Below are 19583 nucleotides of genomic sequence, written 5' to 3'. Positions count from 1 at the left end.
GAATTAAGTCCCACAGTACACTACAGGTAAGTAGCAGAGACTACATTGCTCAAGATTATGACGGAAATTATCCTAGGACACTTTTCTTAGCATCCTTTAATCTATATTCCCCTTGAAATCACAAAATATATTGAACATGTGACCTAGAACTAGTCACAGTGTGTTTGAAACCCCACACATGCTTCCTTCCAATTCTGTTACCCCTTCAAGGGGAGCACACTTGTGCTCTTCCCCTTAACCATTCCCTGTGCTATGAGCCTACACCCCAAAACATGGTGTTTCAGAAGAAACAGGTTCATGATAGAACAGTGATTTGTGGCCACTGGCCTTCAAGAAGTAAAGGTACAGCTCAGACCCCTCACAAATAAGGGCAGCGGCTAAGCTACTCTGGAAAAGAGGGCACTGCTCCTGACTGGAAAGAGTGTAGGCAGTTAGGGAAGTCACAGATGGAAAATGCCAGCTCACTCATACAGACCAAAGTTTGGCTATAGAATAAAAGTTCACATCATTCGCTGTAGAGTCATGGAGAAAGGTGGAAATAAGGAGAGAGAGAAGTAAAGACAATCTGAGGAAGGACTTGAAGATGAAATTGGCATATACAGGTCTGACATATACTGGAACCGTAGGGGTCCCATGTGGAACGGTATGGCGAGGCACAGAATTACTGAGATACTAGAATATTAGGGACATGACAGCAGAATGTGTACAGGTTTTTGAGGTGGGTTACCTTTAGCAGGAATTTAGTTACTACTTTTTATTGAATTCACTCAGACTAAGCTTAGAGTACTTAGTAACTAACCATAAATATCATCATGAAACCTAATTTAGTGGTAGTTTTTTTCCCCAAGTTCTGCATATACCCTAAGAAATGCTGTTGTAATGCTAGGACTCTCTTAGCTAAAGGATTTATCAGGTCAGTACTTGTGTACTTATTATTTACCAGATTGGAAATAGTCTGGGATTTGGGGGTTTTGTTACCTGAAGCCATGTATTTTACTCTCTGCTTCTATTTTTCTCTTCATTTATAAAATTAAAACAGTTGTCATATGTCCCCAAAGACCATTCGAAGAATCTGACTCAATATAAACAGATGGATGGTTTGAATATTTCTTGATGTTTTTAGAAAACTGGAATTTCTACATTATGTTGATGAAAGAAGTTAACGGCTTACTAATATAGTACCATCCTATATATAAAATAGTATACTTATTTTACAGACATATAATAATTTCATCATGTTCTGACTAAAAATTAGTTTATACATGAACTGTATTATATACACTACAATATTTATGTTAAATTTTTTTCAGATATTAAGGAGCGATTCACAAATTATGTACTTTTGCTAATAGTGTGTCTAAGAAACATGGAACAGTTTTCTTGGAACCCAGGTAAGTAACTCTTAACACATAGAGCACCTTCTAATTTTACTCTTGAGTCAAAAAGCAGTATTGCAGAAAACTTCAAAAAACTTAGCTGTTGGCTCATTGGACACTGGAAAAGCTTGTTTCAGTAGAATGGAGTGTGTGTGTTCTCTGTGGTGTGAAGGGAGGCCATACCATAGTCTTCGGTCCAACATCTCCAATAAACTACACAGCATCTCTAGAGGTGTGTACTCAGTAGGCGAGTGGATCCTGCTAAATACCGCAGCTTCTAAGCCTCTGGTTTATTGTTTTAAGCTGTAGTGTGCTACGGTTATCTAAGTGCAGACAGATCTTTGTCATTTTAGGGGTTCACCAGAAGAATTTCTGCCTTTCCTAACATGTGCTTTTTACTCACTGCCTATTAATAATCATTTTGAATAAGGATAAATTAAAGCAATATAATGTAAAGCAGTAAATTTTATTACTTACACATCTCAAAATCAAGGCTGACAGGAAGTTGTTGAGATTTCCTGAGTTTTCATCATCCTTCCACTTAGCAAACATTTCCCAAGTGTATGCTACATGCCCAGCACAAGTCTGGGCACTGCGGTACATGTAAAAAGGGCAAGCTTTGCGTAGGGCTGCACATAACAGAGAATAGACAGGTGATTCTAACAGCCTGGTAGTGCTGCAGTGAGCTTGGTGGGCAATGATCATGTGGCTAAGTAACTGAGGGTTTTTTTATGTCTGATGTTTTTGTACAACGTTGTTCTTAAGGAACAAGGTCATGCTTTGCATTTTATTTATTATCCCCATTCCATGCATGTTATAGGCATTTAATAACTCCTTGTTAATTTATTTTGATTCATTGCAAGTTTTCAGGTACCAGTGAAAAGTGAGAAACAGTTACAAAATGAGATAATCTGGGAAATGTATTTCCAGAAGTTATTTTCTTGTAGAAACCATAAGATCACATGATACATCTTACAATGGCTTGAGGTCTAATGTGAAGAGATGTAAAGGCTACCTGACTCGTGGCAGCAAAGCCCATCCTCCACACACTGGATTCTCTGTGCATCCTTTTGGTTTATAACTAAGGCAGCTGACAAGGTGTCCACAGGAGCAGAATAATGGGCATGTGTGACTGGTCTCAACAGAGCACATGTGGGGTCAGCAATCCTGAAACAGGATGTTTGTGCCAAGGCCAGTCATCCGAAGACCTCTGAAAGCTGGACCTTTGAAGTCAGATTCCCATTTGTACTGTGATTTTCAACACATTTTCCTAGGTCTCCTTTATCACTGTTGTGGCAGAGAGTGTGATAGAAGGAACATTTACAGTTGGGGAATTCACCATTCTTTCAATCTTTACTTTTTTTCTGTATTTCTTTTGTTTTTTTTAAACCAAAATATCATTTATGGAAGCTTGCCCTAACTTTCCAAGATCACAAATAACATAAAACAAAACTAGTTATTTTTTATGCCAGGCACATTGCCATACACTTTTCATCATTATTTAATTATCGTAATGGTGAAGTGTAGACACTTTCATGAATGAGGAAACTGGAACTTAGATAATTAAAAAACTTGCCCAAGGTCATACAGCCAGTAAGTGGTGGAGTTTGTTGTTGAAAGAGGTCCCCTGATTCCCAAAAGCTCAACGTGATGGCAGACTCCCAAGACTGCCCTGTGTTGCCAGCACGTAGGGCCCTCTTGGCCTGCACCCCACCCTCCAGCTGCCCAGCTCCTTGTTAACATTTCTAACCTTTTTCTTGCTCTGCCCCACTCTTATGTCCTCCAAGGTTTCAGGTTATGTTTGGTTTTTAAATCAGGTACTTGGTACTGAATTCACCTTATAATAAATGTGGTAAAGGTGGGCAAATTTGGTAAATTATATCACATGACAGCAAGTAAATGTGTCTTCAAGTCATAGTGATCAAAGAAGGAAAACCATCATTCAGCTGACTTCAGCATGCATGTGGATCCACTAGCTATTTACTCTCACACTGAGGCAGCCGTAGAGTGAAAGGGTTTTATACTGACCTGCTACCACCCCGCGAGTACCCTGGCTCCCCGGGGGAAGGCAGCAGCTGCACTCACCACTCTCTTGTGCCCCTTGAGTAGTGTTGGGCACAGAGATCTACAGAATGAGTATTTGTTGAATGAATTATCCTTTAACTTGATATGCTCTTTTGGTAATTAATTGAATACTAGTTCTGTTGCTGTTACTGAAAACATTATAATTTGGTCTTATAGAGATTTCAGATTTCTTTGGTAGCCTGTTCATATTAAAAGATTTAATTGTCTCTTTTTTCCTTTACTTCATAGATCATCTCTGGGTGTTGTTTCCAGATGTCTGTATGGTGATTGCATCAGAGACTGCTGTGGATATTGTAAAGCATGCCTTTATCACCAAGTTCAATGACATTACCGCAGATGTATGTGTTTTAATAAGCAATTTAATGTTTAGCATTGACTTCTGATTAATATTACAGTAAAGTAGGTTTACTTTATGAAGAATAAGAAGAGTACTTCTGCTTTAAAGTTAGAATTATAATTTTAAATTTCTAAAAATTATTAAAATACTGAAAGTATATTATTTCAGTTTAACAGTTCTGATTCCATACTTCTGGGTGGTAGAATAGATTGGCCAGCAGTTCAGGTCAGACAATCACTAATTCAAAATCATTATAAACTGTTAATAGTATTATAATCTGTTTACTTAAACTTCCTAAAATCCACAGTGTTTCTATTTAAAACATTAGACTATCAAAACTTCTGTGTCTGGCTAGATTTTTTAAATATTTTATATTTAAAAGATTGATTTTTTTTCTGTGATTCTGAATAGGTTTCTGATGAGTTCTACAAAGCAAAAGCCTAATATTCTTGTAGTGAAAGTATTTAAAGAAACTTTGAGAGATTTGTCTTATATTGTAACCAGATATTCTGTAGAATTTCCAGAAAGGGATATGTGACTGTAGGTTCATTGTATACACAACATGAAAGTTTCCTGGTATATTCCTCATCCTTACCTCAGTCCAAAAATTCATACTAATTCCAACAGTTTTCTAATATTTTAGTTGGGTTGTGCTTTGTCTTGCTCTGATACTTATTTTGTTCCAAAAAGCAAAGATTTAAAACCTAAAACATGTTAGATTTTTTTCTCTGAGTATTTCTTTTTGATACACTTAAATAAAAAAAAAAAAAGACTTCGCACTTCTTTGTAAAGCACTGATAAGTAATATCACCATTTATTCTCTTGGCTTCCGCAATACAGAATGATTCCTTTTTCATGGGATCATTTTCTCAACATTTGAAGGCAAAATTAGTACACTTGATTCAGGTATCTAGTACAGGTTTTAGTGGAAAGGACAACTCACAGTGACTTCATAACTACTGTGTCTATTCCCCCGTTTTCTATCTTGTTTAGCATCCGTTTTCCTGAGAAAATATCATTATTGTTTTATATACAGTAATAATTTTTAACTGTTCATTTAATTTAAAATTTCAAAAGTATTTAATATATATTATACTACTTAAAACATCCAGTATTCACAAAATTCTCAACTCTCAGGATCACAATTATTGACTATTAATCGCTCTTTGAAGAGAAGCCTTTAAAAGGCCTGTGGACAAAACAGTTGGGTGAATTAAGGCTTCCGTTTTATCCTTATGGCAGGAAAACAAACAGAGAAACACTATGGAGATTTCTGCTTGGTTATTAGCACCTTTTTCCTGGTTGATTATTAAACATTTTCATCTGTAAAGTCTGAATCTTTACACATTGTGTTGTTTTCATTATATTACTTAGTATCTCCTTCTTATTTTTCTTTAGGTCTACAGTGAATATAGAGCCAGCCTTGCTTTTGACCTTGTTAGCAGTCGGCAGAAAAATGTGAGCATTATATCAAAGACACAGTCTGAAATTAACTGAACAAAGTTTAATTTAGCATGGGATATTATTAGTTAAGGGAAAGCTGCATAAACTTAAACTTACTGCTACTGTTCTTGACACTAAATGTTCACAAATTAATAAAAGTAATGAATAATACTTAACATTAAATGGGGGTATGATCTCTGCAGCATTGTAACAGTTACACAACTTTGATTTTCAAACCCACAATGAGCGTTAAGATTTCCAAATTATTTTACTCAATTGCATAATAGGTGGCCAGGTTCTCTTCTTGCTCACAGCCTTGCCTGTTTAGAATATTTGCTGGTGATGCATGAAATAGTACTTTTAAAATGCTGTTTAAATCCTGTAAATCACTTCTCCTTTCCCTGCCTAGGCATATACTGATTACAGTGACTCTGTGGCACGGAGGATGGGGTTTATTCCTCTCCCACTAGCTGTTTTGGTAAGTCCATACTTTCTCCCCTTTTTTAGAATGAGATAGCCATCATTACAGAATATGAATAGATGGATTATCAGTAAGTTTGTTTCAGAAGAACTTGATATAAAAATTAAAGGTAAACGACTAGGAAGGCAATTTTGTTTTAAATCATAGCATTAACCTTTTGAATTTTGAGTCATCAATAGGTAAGTGATAGTAAGGAACTATTTTATATAATGTGTTTTCTAATATTGAAAATACTCATTTTGGCTTATTTATTTGACAAAGATTTTTCTTCTTGAATGGAAATACCTAGTGATAGGCATTGGTGTGACCACTGTAACAGATACTAGTGGAGCTTAAGTTGATTCAACCTTTCTAAAGGGCAGTTTGATGGTATTGTGCTTGGACGCAGTAATTCCAGTTCTAGGAATTCATCCAAAGAAAATAATTATAAAAGGCACATGATGATTTATAAGCAAGGTTATGCATTGCAGTGGCATTAATACTAATAAAAATTTAGAAACAAATGACATAAATTATGGTATGCTCAAATGAAGAAATATTATGTATCCATTTATTTGCTGCTTTTGAAATTTTTTCCAAAATTTTTATACTGAAAATTTCTGTTATATTCAGTAAATATCACATTAAAAAAACCAATAGCACTGAAATTTACTAGATCAACCAAGAAAATTGTCATCAACTTCAAATATTTTAATAAGTTACTCAGAAAAGCCTTGCAAAAGGTTACTAGCCACATGAGGCTATAATAATGTTAATTAAAAAGATTTGCTGATTGTACCTATATTTGATTATATTTCTTACTGGCTATCTATTCTCACATCAGTAAATGCAACCATGTTTTTGCCAAACAACATCTAGAATTCTCCTCATGATGCCAAGTGCCCTGAAAGTCAACTAGAGATGTATGAAGAAGTTGTAGGTCATCAACAACTGCATTTAGACCAGCTCGTCTGACTTTAATAGATGATTAATAGATTTAATGTTATTTAAATCTTAGCATGACTCTCTAGACAACCACATCCTAAATGTTTTCAGTTATATTAGTACCTTGTTTATTATATGATAATAGAGCTTTCTCTTGCTTGGGAAAGGAAACTCTCTTTTGAAAAAAACAGGATTTTAAAGAGTAAAGTTGTTTGTTAAAGGTTTAAAAGATTGATGAAAGAGAATATTAGATTTTTCTACATTTGTTTCCTACAACTGCAAGCATGGTATATGAAGTGTGAGGATAAACCTAGGTTGCCTGACTGATTTTTCATAAAGTAGGAACAGTTAAATGATTGGATGTAAATGTGGCCCTGCTTTGCCAAATAATACTTTACTGTCTAGTAACTTACTTGCCAGAAAACCATTTTTAGTATGAATTTTTAAATTTAGCATTTAAAAATTTTCCCCCTGCCTTTGTTTTAGTCTTTTAAGTGAGTTTTTATAATGTTATACCAAAACACTGAGACTTGATTAATAATTAACAAAACACTTTTGGAAAAGCTCCTGTATTTTTTTAAGGGGATTATGTAGGTAAACAGTGACTGGCGGATTTTCTCCTTCGGGCTTTTCTCACAGAGCTCGAGTGACACTGTAGCTTTGGCAGATGCCTAGGAGCCGTGAGGACTGTTCCGAGGGCTCAGCAGTCACGTTGATTCTTTAATTAAGGCCCAAGAGTTGCAGTGTTTCCTTCTAAGTGTTACCTTAGGTCCTAAAATGAATTCATATTGAAAAAAATTTTTTAAACCATATATTAAGTATCATGGAAATTAGATTTTGGACATACATATTTTAAAGTTACCTAATAACATATTAAATGAAAATGAAGTAACTTAAGCCTTCAGTGTGACAATTGGTTTGCCTTTCGTATTAATGAATAAAATCCTAGAGCCATATTACTTCCATCCCAAGTGTCTGTACAACAGGTCATTTCCCCGTTAGAGACTGTGACAGAGATGAGAACTCCGTGTCAGTCGTCTCACACTGAAGCTGTTGGATATATGACAGTCCATTCCCTCTATTTCCTCACAATTGTTCTTTTATTAAAAGCATTTTTTAAATATCATTTAACTGTGTTTTTATATTTATTTAAGACACCCTAATAGACCCTTCTACTTGATGATAACATCACTAGATAAGGTCAGTTATTTTCCCTGATTTTCCATTTCCATATAGCTGGCCCCCTAGACCCTAAAATGTAGGCATATTATTAAGCTGAACCTATACACTGTGTAAACATTTTCTGGTGACAGAGTCCACCAGATTTATTCAGACTTCCAAGGATGATTATTTCTATGAGGTAAATTATAAAACAGGTGTTTAACCATAAGCATCAAAAAGAGAGAAATTTTCTCACCTTTGAGTAATTAATTTTGTAATGGTATTTGGTTTTTTTAAACAGTACAAACCTCCTAAGGTTCCCTTTCCTCCCCGTTCCCTGCAAGTCATTGAAGGTTCTTAAAAAGAATCAAAGAAAAAGGGCAAAAAGGCAAGATTAAGGGAAATGCCCTCTGAGTGGTTCTAGCTCTGTTGGGAACACATTCAATAAGATGAATTCATTTGTATTTTCTGAATTAATTTTGTGTTTTAAAAATCCACTGATTTGCATCAGGTACAAGGTCATCCATGAAAGAGGTGTAGTGTCTGGCTTCAGAAAGTCAGCAGTAGCAGACCACAGCATTAGCCACACACATCCTAGATCTGCCTGAACAAAATCCAAGTCTACCACAAAAGGTTACACAAGCAGCCAGATTTTAGTATGAACTGACAAATCTATAGCTGCTTGCTTGGGTTTAGACAAAGGCCACAGGGGTGTGCCGAGGGCATTAGAATTAGCATGGAGTGCTCTTTAAATATTAACTAATTGTGATTGTATGTTTTGTTGTTTTGGTTTGTTTCTGGCTAGCTCATCAGAGTTGTAACAAGCTCAATTAAAGTGCAAGGAATCCTGTCTTATGCCTGTGTCATACTCTTCTATTTTGGGTAAGATTATTCTTGAATATGTTTTTGGTTATACTGTAAAGTATAAATGCAAGATATAATTCAAGTTAATAGCAACCAAGTCATACTATACCCATTCTAACTGTCCTGGGGGCAGTTAACAGCACAGACCTCCAGATGTATTTGTTCGTTAAATTCTGGTTAAATTAAATACACCATTATTTGGTAGTAGTGTTACTAGCACCGTAGATTTTATTTTAATCTTCAGTGGAATCAGTTACTTTAAACCCTTCTTGCTTAGGATTTAAGTTTCACCCATATTTTCTTTTGTGACAAAATTTGCCATTATAATAAGACATTTTTCTGTGTTTAAAAATATCTTTAACTCAGTTAATCCCACCATGTTGTTGCTCAGGTTCTAGGAGTCAGGATGGCCACCAAGCATCTGTCCCCACACTTCTCCAGCCCATGTCATTCATACATTGGCTTGTGGCTTTGGCTTGAGCCTAGGCACATAAGGAGCAGTGTCAGGGCTGGGAGTCCTGGGCCTTGATCTCACCTGCGTCCTACAGCGTCTTCCTGCTGCCAGGGGAACCACCCCCCTCCTCCTCCCTCCAGCCTGGATCATCTGTTTTTGGCCTTGGAAAATAGTTCCCTTTCTCCCTATTTCCATCACAATTATGCACGTAGACTTGTAGACCTCTTTCTTTTGCCTCTGACCCTGAGAAATCTGTTTTTATCTTGGGGGAATCCTTTCTTTTCATGTTTCCCTGCTAAGTGCCCCATCTCCTTACACATCACTCTCAGTGGGCTTTTGCTCTGGAAACAAAAGCCAAGAAGGGAAGTTTCTTTAGGTAATTTCTTTCCTTTAGTAATGTTTCTTTCCCTGAAGGGGATGAGAAAATATAAATACAGAGTGAAAAAGATCTTTGAATTTCTACTGTTTGCCACATGAATTATTTTAGCATGCTCTAGGCCTGTGTCATATAAACCCAAAGGAGATGCAGAAATGTAGTTTCTCTGCCTATGACTGGCTGCACTCTGAGCCACAAATTTGATGGTGTCACATCCCTTCCCCTCTGGTTGGGAAACAAATGGTAACAAGTTAACAACTAAAACAATTCACATAGTAGTAAGTGGTATGAAGAAAATAACATAAAATGGTGGTTTTACTATTGTTAGTTTTCTCAAGAAGTGGATTTATAATGAAACAGCCCAACCTAACTTTAGATTTACTTAACCAGAAAAAGGGACGCTGTCCCTGCTCACTGGCAGTAGTGCAAGAGGAGTCGGGCTCAGAGCCTAAGACGGTCAGAGCTGAGTATCTCAAGAAGAGGGAGAGAGGGAGAGAGGATGCTAGCGGTAATGACTTGAGTCAGAGAGTCACCCAGAACCTGCCTCCAGGATGGGGTCCGCTGGAGCCTCTGCTGCAGGAGCCCAGGAGCGGTCTCCTCTTGGCGTCTGCGCCGAGCAGCCTGAGGCAGTGCCGTCGGTGTTCAGGAGCGCAGCAGGAGAGCCATTCCGGGCATACCCAGACCATGTAGTGTTGCCCATCTGACATTCCTCTACTGAGTTCACTCTCTTCAGTTCTTTGACCTTGAAAAATGCGAGTTCTCTCTGGTGCAAATGGTCACACTGCCCTCCAAAGTCCTTCAAGCTGTTTGGCTGTAATGGCTTCCATATTTGTTTAATGAGCTAATTATTCTCATATTTTTCTTTTGACATACACCAGGAAGTGTGAAACACATATATACCACATCTGAAAATGTATGCTACGTCTTTGTTTAGTTACAGCTGCCTGTGCAAAAATCACTAAGTGGGTGTGCTTTAATCTGCATTCATGACCTCCCCCACCCCAACCCCCAAGGCACCTCTCTCCCGAAATCTGATCACCTCTCCCCACATAGCCCAGCTGGGCACATCTGTTCACTGACCTTGCCCCTCTACTGATTTATTCTAACTATCCTTGTATCAGGGTAATACCCACATTATCATGTCCTCCTCCAAGATCTTTCTCATAGATAAGGCCACCTTATCCTCAAAGGCATCTTTGTTCCTTAACCCACCAAGGCCGGAATCTCCCTTTAGCAAAAACCAATTCAGCCAGACCTCCTGACTTGAAATGCTGTGCCCCCCTCTCCCCTCTCCCTCCAGACTCCCTCTCCCTGACAGTGGCTGGAGGGAAGGCTCACAGCCCCTGCCCCCTGCTGATGTTCAGAGCTCTTCAGAGAGACACCCTGAGGGCCAGGGACTAGTCCTGGTGCTGGGCTAGGGATCAGCTGAAAAGAACACCAGTGCCCAGAGAAATAGACAGGAACCAGAAAAGGAAGTCACTATAAAGTGACAGTTGGTAACAGATGTCAGGAAGAAAAATAGGGTGTAGGTGTAGGAGCTGGGGAATGACAGAGACACAGCGGGCAGGGGCAGCCTCTCTGGTGAGCTGATACTTCAGCGGAGACCAGATGGAGTAAAGGGGGTGCAGGTGCCTGGGAAGAGAGAGCTCGGCAGAGGGGGCACAGGAAAGGCCTGACTGAGCAGCAGCGGGAGCTGGGGGACTGGAGCCAGTGGTCCAGGCGCAGCCCATGGGAGAGGACCACGGGCAGGGCCTAGGCTTCAGCTCTGAGGGAGAGGAGCACCTGGAGGCTTCCAAGCAGAAGAGGACTATCCAGCTGGCTTTTTGCCAGGGCCGCTCTGGCTGCCATGTGGACAGCGGGCTGGTGTGTGGCAAGAGGAGAAGCACAAGTCCCGCCGAGTCAGGGAGCTGTTACAGTCTTCCCACGGAGGGGTGGCTGCGGCTGGAATGAAGTGGGAGCCCTGGAGCGGTCAGAATTTGCCAACCAGGTAGATATTTTGAAAGCAGAGCTGGACGGGCAGGACTTGCTGATGTTGAGGTGTAAGGGGAAAACAGCAAGTGTGATCACCAAGTTTGGGGCCCAAGCAGTAAGGGTGGCAGAACCGCCACCTGCTGTGTTGGGGAAGCCTTTGGGAAATACACATGGGCTTCCTTTAGTTTTTGGCAGGGTTGGAGTTGGAATCAGGACTTGTGGTTTGGGTTCAGTAAGTTTGCAGGCCTATTAGACATCCGCTAGGCAGCTGGAGAACACAGTGGAAGGCGTGTGTGAGGAGCTACGGCAACGCTGGGGCTGTGGTACACTTGGGAGTGTTTTGCAAGGTCCTGGGGGCCCTGGATCTCTGTGAGGTCCTCCCTGTTCGCATTCTTTGTTTTGGAGCAGAGAGACTGGGAACAGTGGAGGAAACCTCTGCTTCTTGCTTTGACCTTCTGCCCGGCCCCTCCTTAGACTTGCCTCCACTGACTTGTGATTTCTGTTACTGCCACCAGCAACCTGCTTCTTCACTTGCTATAAAACTGGGCGTGAGGTCCTTGGGTCTGGGTCATTTAAGGGCCCCATACATGAGAAGATAACCAGTGTGAAGAGGCTTCTTTGTTTGTTTTTGTTTTGTTTTTTTCAGAGATTTTTGCCAGATTTGTATCAGAGGCCTTAAAATGTCACATAACTTTTGGCCTAGAAATTCCATTTTGCTAGCTATAGCTACCTAGGAATTTATCTTAAGGCAATAAAAATACAGCATAAGTTTTCCTACTCAGAAACTTTTTAATAGAAGTAAAATATTGAAAATAACCTAACTATCCAGAAATTAAGGGCGTTGGGGGGCTTTGTTATTTGATAACCCACAAAGTAAAATATTAGGCAGCCATTCAAATAATGTCATTAGCAAACATTAACTGGTAGGGAGAAATATTCATGATATATTGTTTTGTAATAATATTAACAAAATTGGTTGATGCTTCTATGTGCAAGCATTGTTCTGAGCACTTACTGGAATCATCTCTTTTAAGGATTAACTGGCTAAGAAACCCACTCAGGTCCACAGGATCGGAGCAGTGGAGTCAGGATTTGAACTCATCACGTGGCCCCCAGAGTCTGTGCTCCGGCTCCTAACTCCAGTCCCCCACTGCCTTGTAAAATAGAGCCCATTTCAGAACAGCAAAGAAGTACAAATTGATGTGTTTTTGTAGCAAAACAAACAAAAGGTACCAACTGTCACAGTGATTAGCACTGGAGTGTGGAATTACAAGTCATCTCATTTTATCTGTATTTACTAAATGTGTTTGTTTTGTAATAAGAGAATAAATGTTAAATAGTTTAGTGCCGGCTAAAACTTCTAAGTGGCATAATTTCTTCTTATAAATGATAACTAAGGAATTTATCACAACTTTTCCCTTGTGGTAAAAAAGCCTCAGGAAGCGTGTCCATCTGGGACCCGGCCTGCCGCCCTGGGCGCTCCTTTCCCCAGCCCCCGTTAGCCGCCGGAGGGCAGGGCGTTCGCCGTGGCTGAGGTGAGCTCCCACAGCGGTGCTTGTGTCTCTCTGGTTTTAGGTTGATATCCCTGAAAGTACTTAATAGCATTGTGCTGCTGGGAAAATCATGCCAATATGTGAAGGAAGCCAAAATGGAAGACAAGCTGTTTAATCCTCCGCCAACCAGCACGCCAGGCAAACCATCCAGTAAATCACAAAACAAGTGTAAACCTTCTCCAGGTATGTCGGTTGTTGTCACCACTTCTCTGCATCATGTTCTAAAGAGTTCATTGTCTAAACTCGCCCTCTGAAAAGCCACTGTTGAGTCAGCACTTCGCGGTGCCTTCAGCTTATTGTTTTTAATGTTTGTATTTTAGATCTCATCACAGATGCACCTGACACAGTGCTCTGTGTTGGTTGGTACATTCATTCAGGGCTCAGTGCATGATCACTGAGCACCTGTCACATGACAGGTCCAGGGCTTACGGCAGTGGGAACAAAAGGCAGAGCGCCTCTGATTGTCGGGGAGAGGGAAGGAAGCGCATGAGTGACTTTGCACCCTGTCAGAGGCGGTAAGCTCTGTGGACAAAAGTAAAGCTGGGTTGGGAAAGGAAAGTGTGATGGGGAGTTAGGGCAACTCCCCCAACAGAGGAGACACCTCTTCTGTGAGGAGCACCCCAGCAAGGGCCTAAGGCCAGAGCGTGCTTGGCATGGGAGGGGTCACCCTGAGCCCTGCAGGCTACTGCAATGACCTTGGCTTTACTGTGTGGGAAGGGCCATTGCAGGGCTTGGAGCAGAGGGGTGACACTTTAAAAGGTCATTCTGAAGCCCTGTGGAAAATGAGACACAAGGATGGTGAGCCCACAGGCAGAGAGGCTGGAGGAGGCTGCCTGGCCCAGAGCAAGGGGTCGTGGCGTGAGCGGGGAGGCCCAGCCAGGCTCTGGATGGCTCTGGAAGTGCAGGATTGGCTGATGAGGTTGTGAGGTGTGGGAGAGAAAGAGGAGTTAGGATGATTCCAGTGTTTCTGGCTTGGAAGATTTAGAGGGAAAACTGGTATACTGACTTAATTTTCAGGAAAGGGACCAGCATGAGCTGAAGGAGGGAGGCCTGGAAAAGCAGCCCGAAGGCCCAGCAGCTCAGATTCTGAGTGTAGGGTTCACTCTGGGAAGAGGCTGGGCCAGAGTCCAGTCTGAAGGGAGGGCTGCACTCACTGAGGATGGCGCTCAGGAAGCTTCAAATAAAGTAAACAAAAACTTGTGTAATCACTTGAAGATAATTTCTGTTCATTCTAAAGGACATGTAGATGACATTAGTAATCCGGGATTGCATTTGTTTTAACTCTCTGGATAATTGACAGTGGGTCCTGGGCCCATGTGTGTCCATGAGGTAAGGCTCCTTCAGCACCTTAGGGTGTTGGTAAGTGTCGGTCCTGCCCCCAGGAGCCTCCAGTCTGATGGAGGGACAGAACCATTAAGCACACACTGCGGTTCAGTTCAAGGCCACTGGATCCAGAGCCATGGGATAAGAAATATGTTTCAGACAAGTGTCTGAGTGACTGCACAGGGTGTTCGGAAGCTGGAGACCACAGGCCAGAGAAAACTCAGAAAGGTGTTGCAGGTCAGGCAGCTCAGGCCCGATTGAAGGGTGAAAAGGGGGGCTGGCTCTCAAGGCAGCAATCGTGTCCTAAAAGAAGCAAAAAATAGCAGCAGGTATTATGGGAACAGGGAGGGCAGGAGGGAGATGGATACATACAGGTAAATATGTGCAATTTACTGTCATTCTGCCTCAAGAAAGCTGCTACTAGGACTGAATGTATGATTCAGAGATTGGTGGCTCCAGGCCCCAGCCCAGCTGTCCCCCAGGCCAGGCTTCAGGATCCCTGTGGCCAGAAATCCACATTTGGGGGTTTGTTGGTTGGTTGGTTTTTACCTCTCATGGGCACTTCCTGGAGGTAAAATGCTGTCCAAGTCTAGCTAAGGTCACTACACATGAAGTGGTAAAGAATGTGTAAAGAATGTATTCAGAGTCTACTTAGCTCTGGTGCCCTGAGTACAGGAACCTGTGTTATTTTTTGGGGGTCTGGCAACAATCATATTAAGACTGGGTTATATAGGAAGCAGTTTGTTAAGTAAGAGTTATAATCTTTTCAAAATCAGGTAATTGTGTTGTTTGTGTTATTATGGATGAGCAAACAGGATGGCATGGCGTCTTAAGTCTCATTGTAAATTATGGCTGCTCTACCACATGCTCCTGGGTTGCCATTTGCTTTATCAAAAAGTGTGGATAATATACTTTTTTTCAGTACCACTGTATTGGTAAGCTCATATTTCTTATCAGTTGTGGGGAAAATCTTTTTCTAATTAAATGCATCTGTTTTTCCACAGAAGAAAACTTGTCTGCTTCGGTCACCAGCCAGCCTAGTCATCAAAAGGAAAATGTCATACCACTGCTTGTGACAAGCAGTTTCGATCAGTTTCTGACAACTCCAGATGGTGACGAGAAGGACATAACACAGGAAAACTCTGAATTAAAACACAGATCCTCAAAGAAAGACTTGTTAGACATAGACAGGTTCACAATCTGCGGGAATCGAATTGACTGACTTCCGGGGCTCCGGGCGCCCGAGACGCTGAGCCTAGGGCAGTAATGCTGTGCCACCAGGGCGGACAGATGCTAACGGTGGCACTTAAATATTTATTTAAGAACTTAAATTATTAATGGAGAGCAAATCTTAGTATCTTTCTTCCAGCAGTGTGGTCTGGCAGAAGGTCGGGTCACAGAGGAGCAGCAGCCTCCAGCCGCAGCTCTGGAAAGCTCGATGGATCTTAGGAAGAGTTCCTCCTGCCAGAGAAAATGGCAGAGCCCCTCCTGGGCCAGGGGGGCAACAGCAGAGCCCCTCCTGCCTTGTCCGTTTGTGCTTCCAGAGCATCGAGCTTCACCTCAAGGCCTCTCCAGTGTGAGGATACACCTGGAAAACTGTGAAGCTCTCCCCATGACATTACCTTTCCGGTCTCACACTATTTTCACAAACAGTTTTTGAACTTTTCTTCGTCTGCCAAAGCATTAAAAATAAACTTAAGATAAATGTTCTTATCACCAGAATAATCCTTGAAGATTTATCTGAATTAATCAGAATAAAAGGATACCTTAAATAAGATATGATAATTAATAGCATTTAGGGGGGGAAAAACCCTAAGCCAGTTTGTTTATTTAAGAAATACTAATTAATGAAGGTTATGCATTGCTGAGAAAATGTTTCATAAAATTCAGTTTTATGTGAGCTATGTATTGTTTAATTGCAGTGGATACAATAGAAATTTCCTTATAAAAAGGCACTTTTTATGCTGAAAAAGCAGTGTTAACTCTAATGTATAGTTAACTGGTTTCGCTTTAAAATTAATGGCTTCATAAATTGTTTCAGTTTAAAAGATTTGGTGTTGAATAGGCTGAAGAATTGTCAATGTACAAAGTTCAAAGGTATCAGCTAACTGGGTTTTTAAAGTAACAGTTTTAAAGTCAATATTCTTCGTGGACGGGGCAGCACCATGTTGCTTGGGCTTGACAGGCATTCAGTCTCTGTCAGGAGTTGGGGGCCGTGCGTGTCCTGGCGCGGGCTCTGTGCTCTCCAGGAGAGCCTCTGTGCAGGGCGCTGCGACTCAGGGGTGCGGGGGCTGGGCAGGCCCTTGCTGGGAGAAAGTACACGCGGCGTTGGCAGTGTGCGGGTGTGATTGGTGTCTGTGTACGGACGCTGGGAGCAGCAACCAAAGGGTGCTTTGGGGTTTATATGAGATCAAGGTTCCATTTCTGCTTCATTACTAGCGTGTGGCCTGCATCATAGGACAGGTTGTTTTCTACCCCGTTTTATCTTGAGAAACCTTTCTGTGTTAATACAAAAATTTTCTGACGTCCAGTTCCTGAATGTCCAGTTGTTACGTTAACTGTTACTTCCTTTGATGTTTCCACTTTGAAGAGAGGGAGCTCTTGTGCCTCTCTGCTTGGGGCATGTGATGTGCAGAAGGTCGGTTATAGGTGATCTGCCTTTTCCCTGCGTGAAATACAAAGCCAGCTTTAGGGCTTTGGCTTGTTCACTTGAAATACCAACATGAATTTTAATGTTCTGCATTAACTAAAACACTCTGAAGATTGATGTTCACATATGGTAAAAGAGGAAATTGTATAGAAATGTTTTTGTGAAATCAGGAAGTATTTTTAAGTTACAAGCGTCAACACTTTTAATTGCTTTGTGTATGTTTCAGTGAAGCCCCATTTTAGAATTATTATTCTTTTTTACATCTTCTCTTCACCTCTAATAGGAACAGTGTTCATGGTAAAGGGGAATAGTTTGGGGAAAACTTTGCCAAACATAGCCCTGATCAGAGCAAGACTGACCTGGGTGTATCTTTCAATTCAGTTTGAATTATTCTGTTATCATGCTGTCATTTTTGGAAGATTTTTCATTTCCTTTGCAGATCATACTGGGAGTTCGGAATGATATTCATTTCTTCTGTTAAAATGGCATTCAGTACTAATTTTATAAGTGCATCTTGTGTGAAACTCAATAAATTCAATTTTATAATCTTTTTTTAAAAAGTCACTGAATTTATTTTATTAACATACACTCTTTTATTTGGTGGAGTTTATTTACCACTAGATAGTAAAAATTTATTCCTAATTTACAAGTGACAGGACTATCTAATTTGAATTCTTCTTTTGGTCTTAACTGTGGCAAAATGTTTGATTTCTGTCTTTGAGAAGAAGACTGGGGCTTGATCATAGACCCTTTAATATGTCTCAGCAAATGAAGGTACTTGAATTTTACAGGTGTTTTGAATGTCACACGTGCTTTTCACATCTAGGAGTCAAGTTCAAGACAGTACTTCGGTTTAAAAAAAAAATCTAAGGCACAACATAGGTCAGACTTTTACTAACTGTTGTTTGGCGTAGAAGTATAAATACCAAGGGTCACTCAGGAGCTTGTACAAATGTTCTCTGTGCTTTTTACTTTTGTACTTGGGCTGGCATTTAGACTGCACTCATTATACATGTCAGTGGAGGAAGGTGGTTCTAATTAGGCCCTCAAAAATTTTCCTGCCACTCCTGGTAACTCAGCAGAGGAGAATATAAATTTACAAAATAATTTAAAATCACTACATTTTAATATGTTTCAGTTTCATCTATCATCCTTTCAACAGAGACTTATTAATCTCCTCTGTGTCAGTTACTATTCCAGATGCTGGGATCAGCAGTGAACAAAGTCCCTGCTTTTCCGGGGAAGACAGACAGTAAGCCAGTCAGTGAACCACCATCTGCTGGTGATAAGTTGTCTAATGACCAAACGATCACTCAGGTTTATTTCTGTTCTAAAATAAATACAGTTCTTTAATATTTTTATGTAAGTCTGGTTTCTTTCCTATTGGATTTGCCTACAGTAAGAATTGTATAGCAGCTTCACAGTACTTGTATAAAATAGAGGTAATTCTTATTTTTTGCTACAGACTGCTGGTTGTCCATCTGAATCTTTTCTGTTTCATGAACATAGTGTTGTAGCTGGACACAGAGCTGCCTGGTTGGGGACTACATTCTGAGTCCCTCTTCCTGTTCCACGTGACCAAGTGACTAGTACTCACCAAGGGATGGAAATTGAAGAGGTGTATGCTACTCTGGGTCCCCTCTACCTCACTCCCCTTCCCACCAGCTGAACCCAGAGGAGGTCTGACTTCACCCGCACCATGTCAATAAATGTACGTGTGCTCACAGGATGACAAGGCCACAGAAAGGAAGGATGGATCCCTGAATGCCTCTGTGGAGCACAGCTGCCCATCAGCTTGAAACACTAAGCTTAGACTATTCATGAGAGAAATGAATGCTGTCGTTTTTTAAGCCCCTACACCTGGAAGGTCTGTATTACAGCCCTCATTAATACGCTAGATCTGAAAGGGCCTATTTAGAGATCTTCACATAAAAGGAGTGACGTGTTAAACCTAACTCTAAAAAGTACTGTGGAAAATACTCTGGATTCCATGTTACTATTTGATGTTTGTAAGGAAAAACCCTTAGCCATCTTGAACTGAATAGTAAATTTGCTCCTAAGTGGCGAAGTCCTATTTGTTCATGCATTCTGCTGAATAGATGTGCCCCTTATCTCAGGAAGTGGGGAAGAGAGTACATTATGAATAGAGCCTAACAGCACCTCCAAAGCGGCAGCAAAACAAGGTCACATGTCAAAGGAGCTGCAAAAAATATACTCATCTGGGGCCAGTTTGAGGCAAGTGGTGCCATGCAAGTGGTTGCTGACAATTCTGGTGTGGGTGAGTATGATGGATGGCATTCGTAAGTGCCTGGGACATGTGGGATGTTCTAGATCATGCCTTATCTGATTAAGGAGGAATGTAAACAGTTGCGAGGGGAAGTTGTTAAGTTGACATTCTAAGGAGTTGTGATCTGAAGTTTGCTTACAGGCAACAGCGGACGCTCAGCAGTGTGGAGCAAACATGGCCTCGCTGGTTGAGAATTTCATCAAGAGACGGTAGCACATGTATCGGCAGGTCAGTGAGTGGGACGTGGCAGTGTAGTAAAGTTGTATTTGAAGTTGGTTGATATTTAATTAAAAGGAAG

The 19583-nt window shown here is 40.7% G+C and overlaps 1 protein-coding gene across 2 annotated transcripts in view; it reads left to right on the top strand.

Moving 5' to 3' along the window:
* The window catches only part of TAPT1 (transmembrane anterior posterior transformation 1), a 61502-nt gene extending 43953 nt beyond the window's left edge, over positions 1-17549 (top strand). Inside the window, exons 8-14 of one of the 2 annotated variants that reach the window (XM_036921071.2) lie at positions 1311-1391; positions 3690-3799; positions 5197-5256; positions 5651-5719; positions 8613-8689; positions 13048-13208; positions 15353-17549. In XM_036921071.2, coding sequence (XP_036776966.2) covers positions 1311-1391; positions 3690-3799; positions 5197-5256; positions 5651-5719; positions 8613-8689; positions 13048-13208; positions 15353-15570 — 776 coding nt within the window. In that variant the 3' untranslated portion in view covers positions 15571-17549. Of the gene's footprint in view, positions 1-1310; positions 1392-3689; positions 3800-5196; positions 5257-5650; positions 5720-8612; positions 8690-9891; positions 10073-13047; positions 13209-15352 lie in introns of those variants that run through there. The other variant, XM_036921073.2, reaches the window with a different exon arrangement.
* Positions 17550-19583: the final 2034 nt, after the last annotated feature.

This window comes from Manis pentadactyla, chromosome 5, assembly GCF_030020395.1.
Source record: "Manis pentadactyla isolate mManPen7 chromosome 5, mManPen7.hap1, whole genome shotgun sequence".
In the NCBI taxonomy this organism is placed as follows: domain Eukaryota; kingdom Metazoa; phylum Chordata; class Mammalia; order Pholidota; family Manidae; genus Manis; species Manis pentadactyla.
Note: the sequence above shows the minus strand (reverse complement) of the source record. Positions and strands in the feature narration are given on the sequence as shown.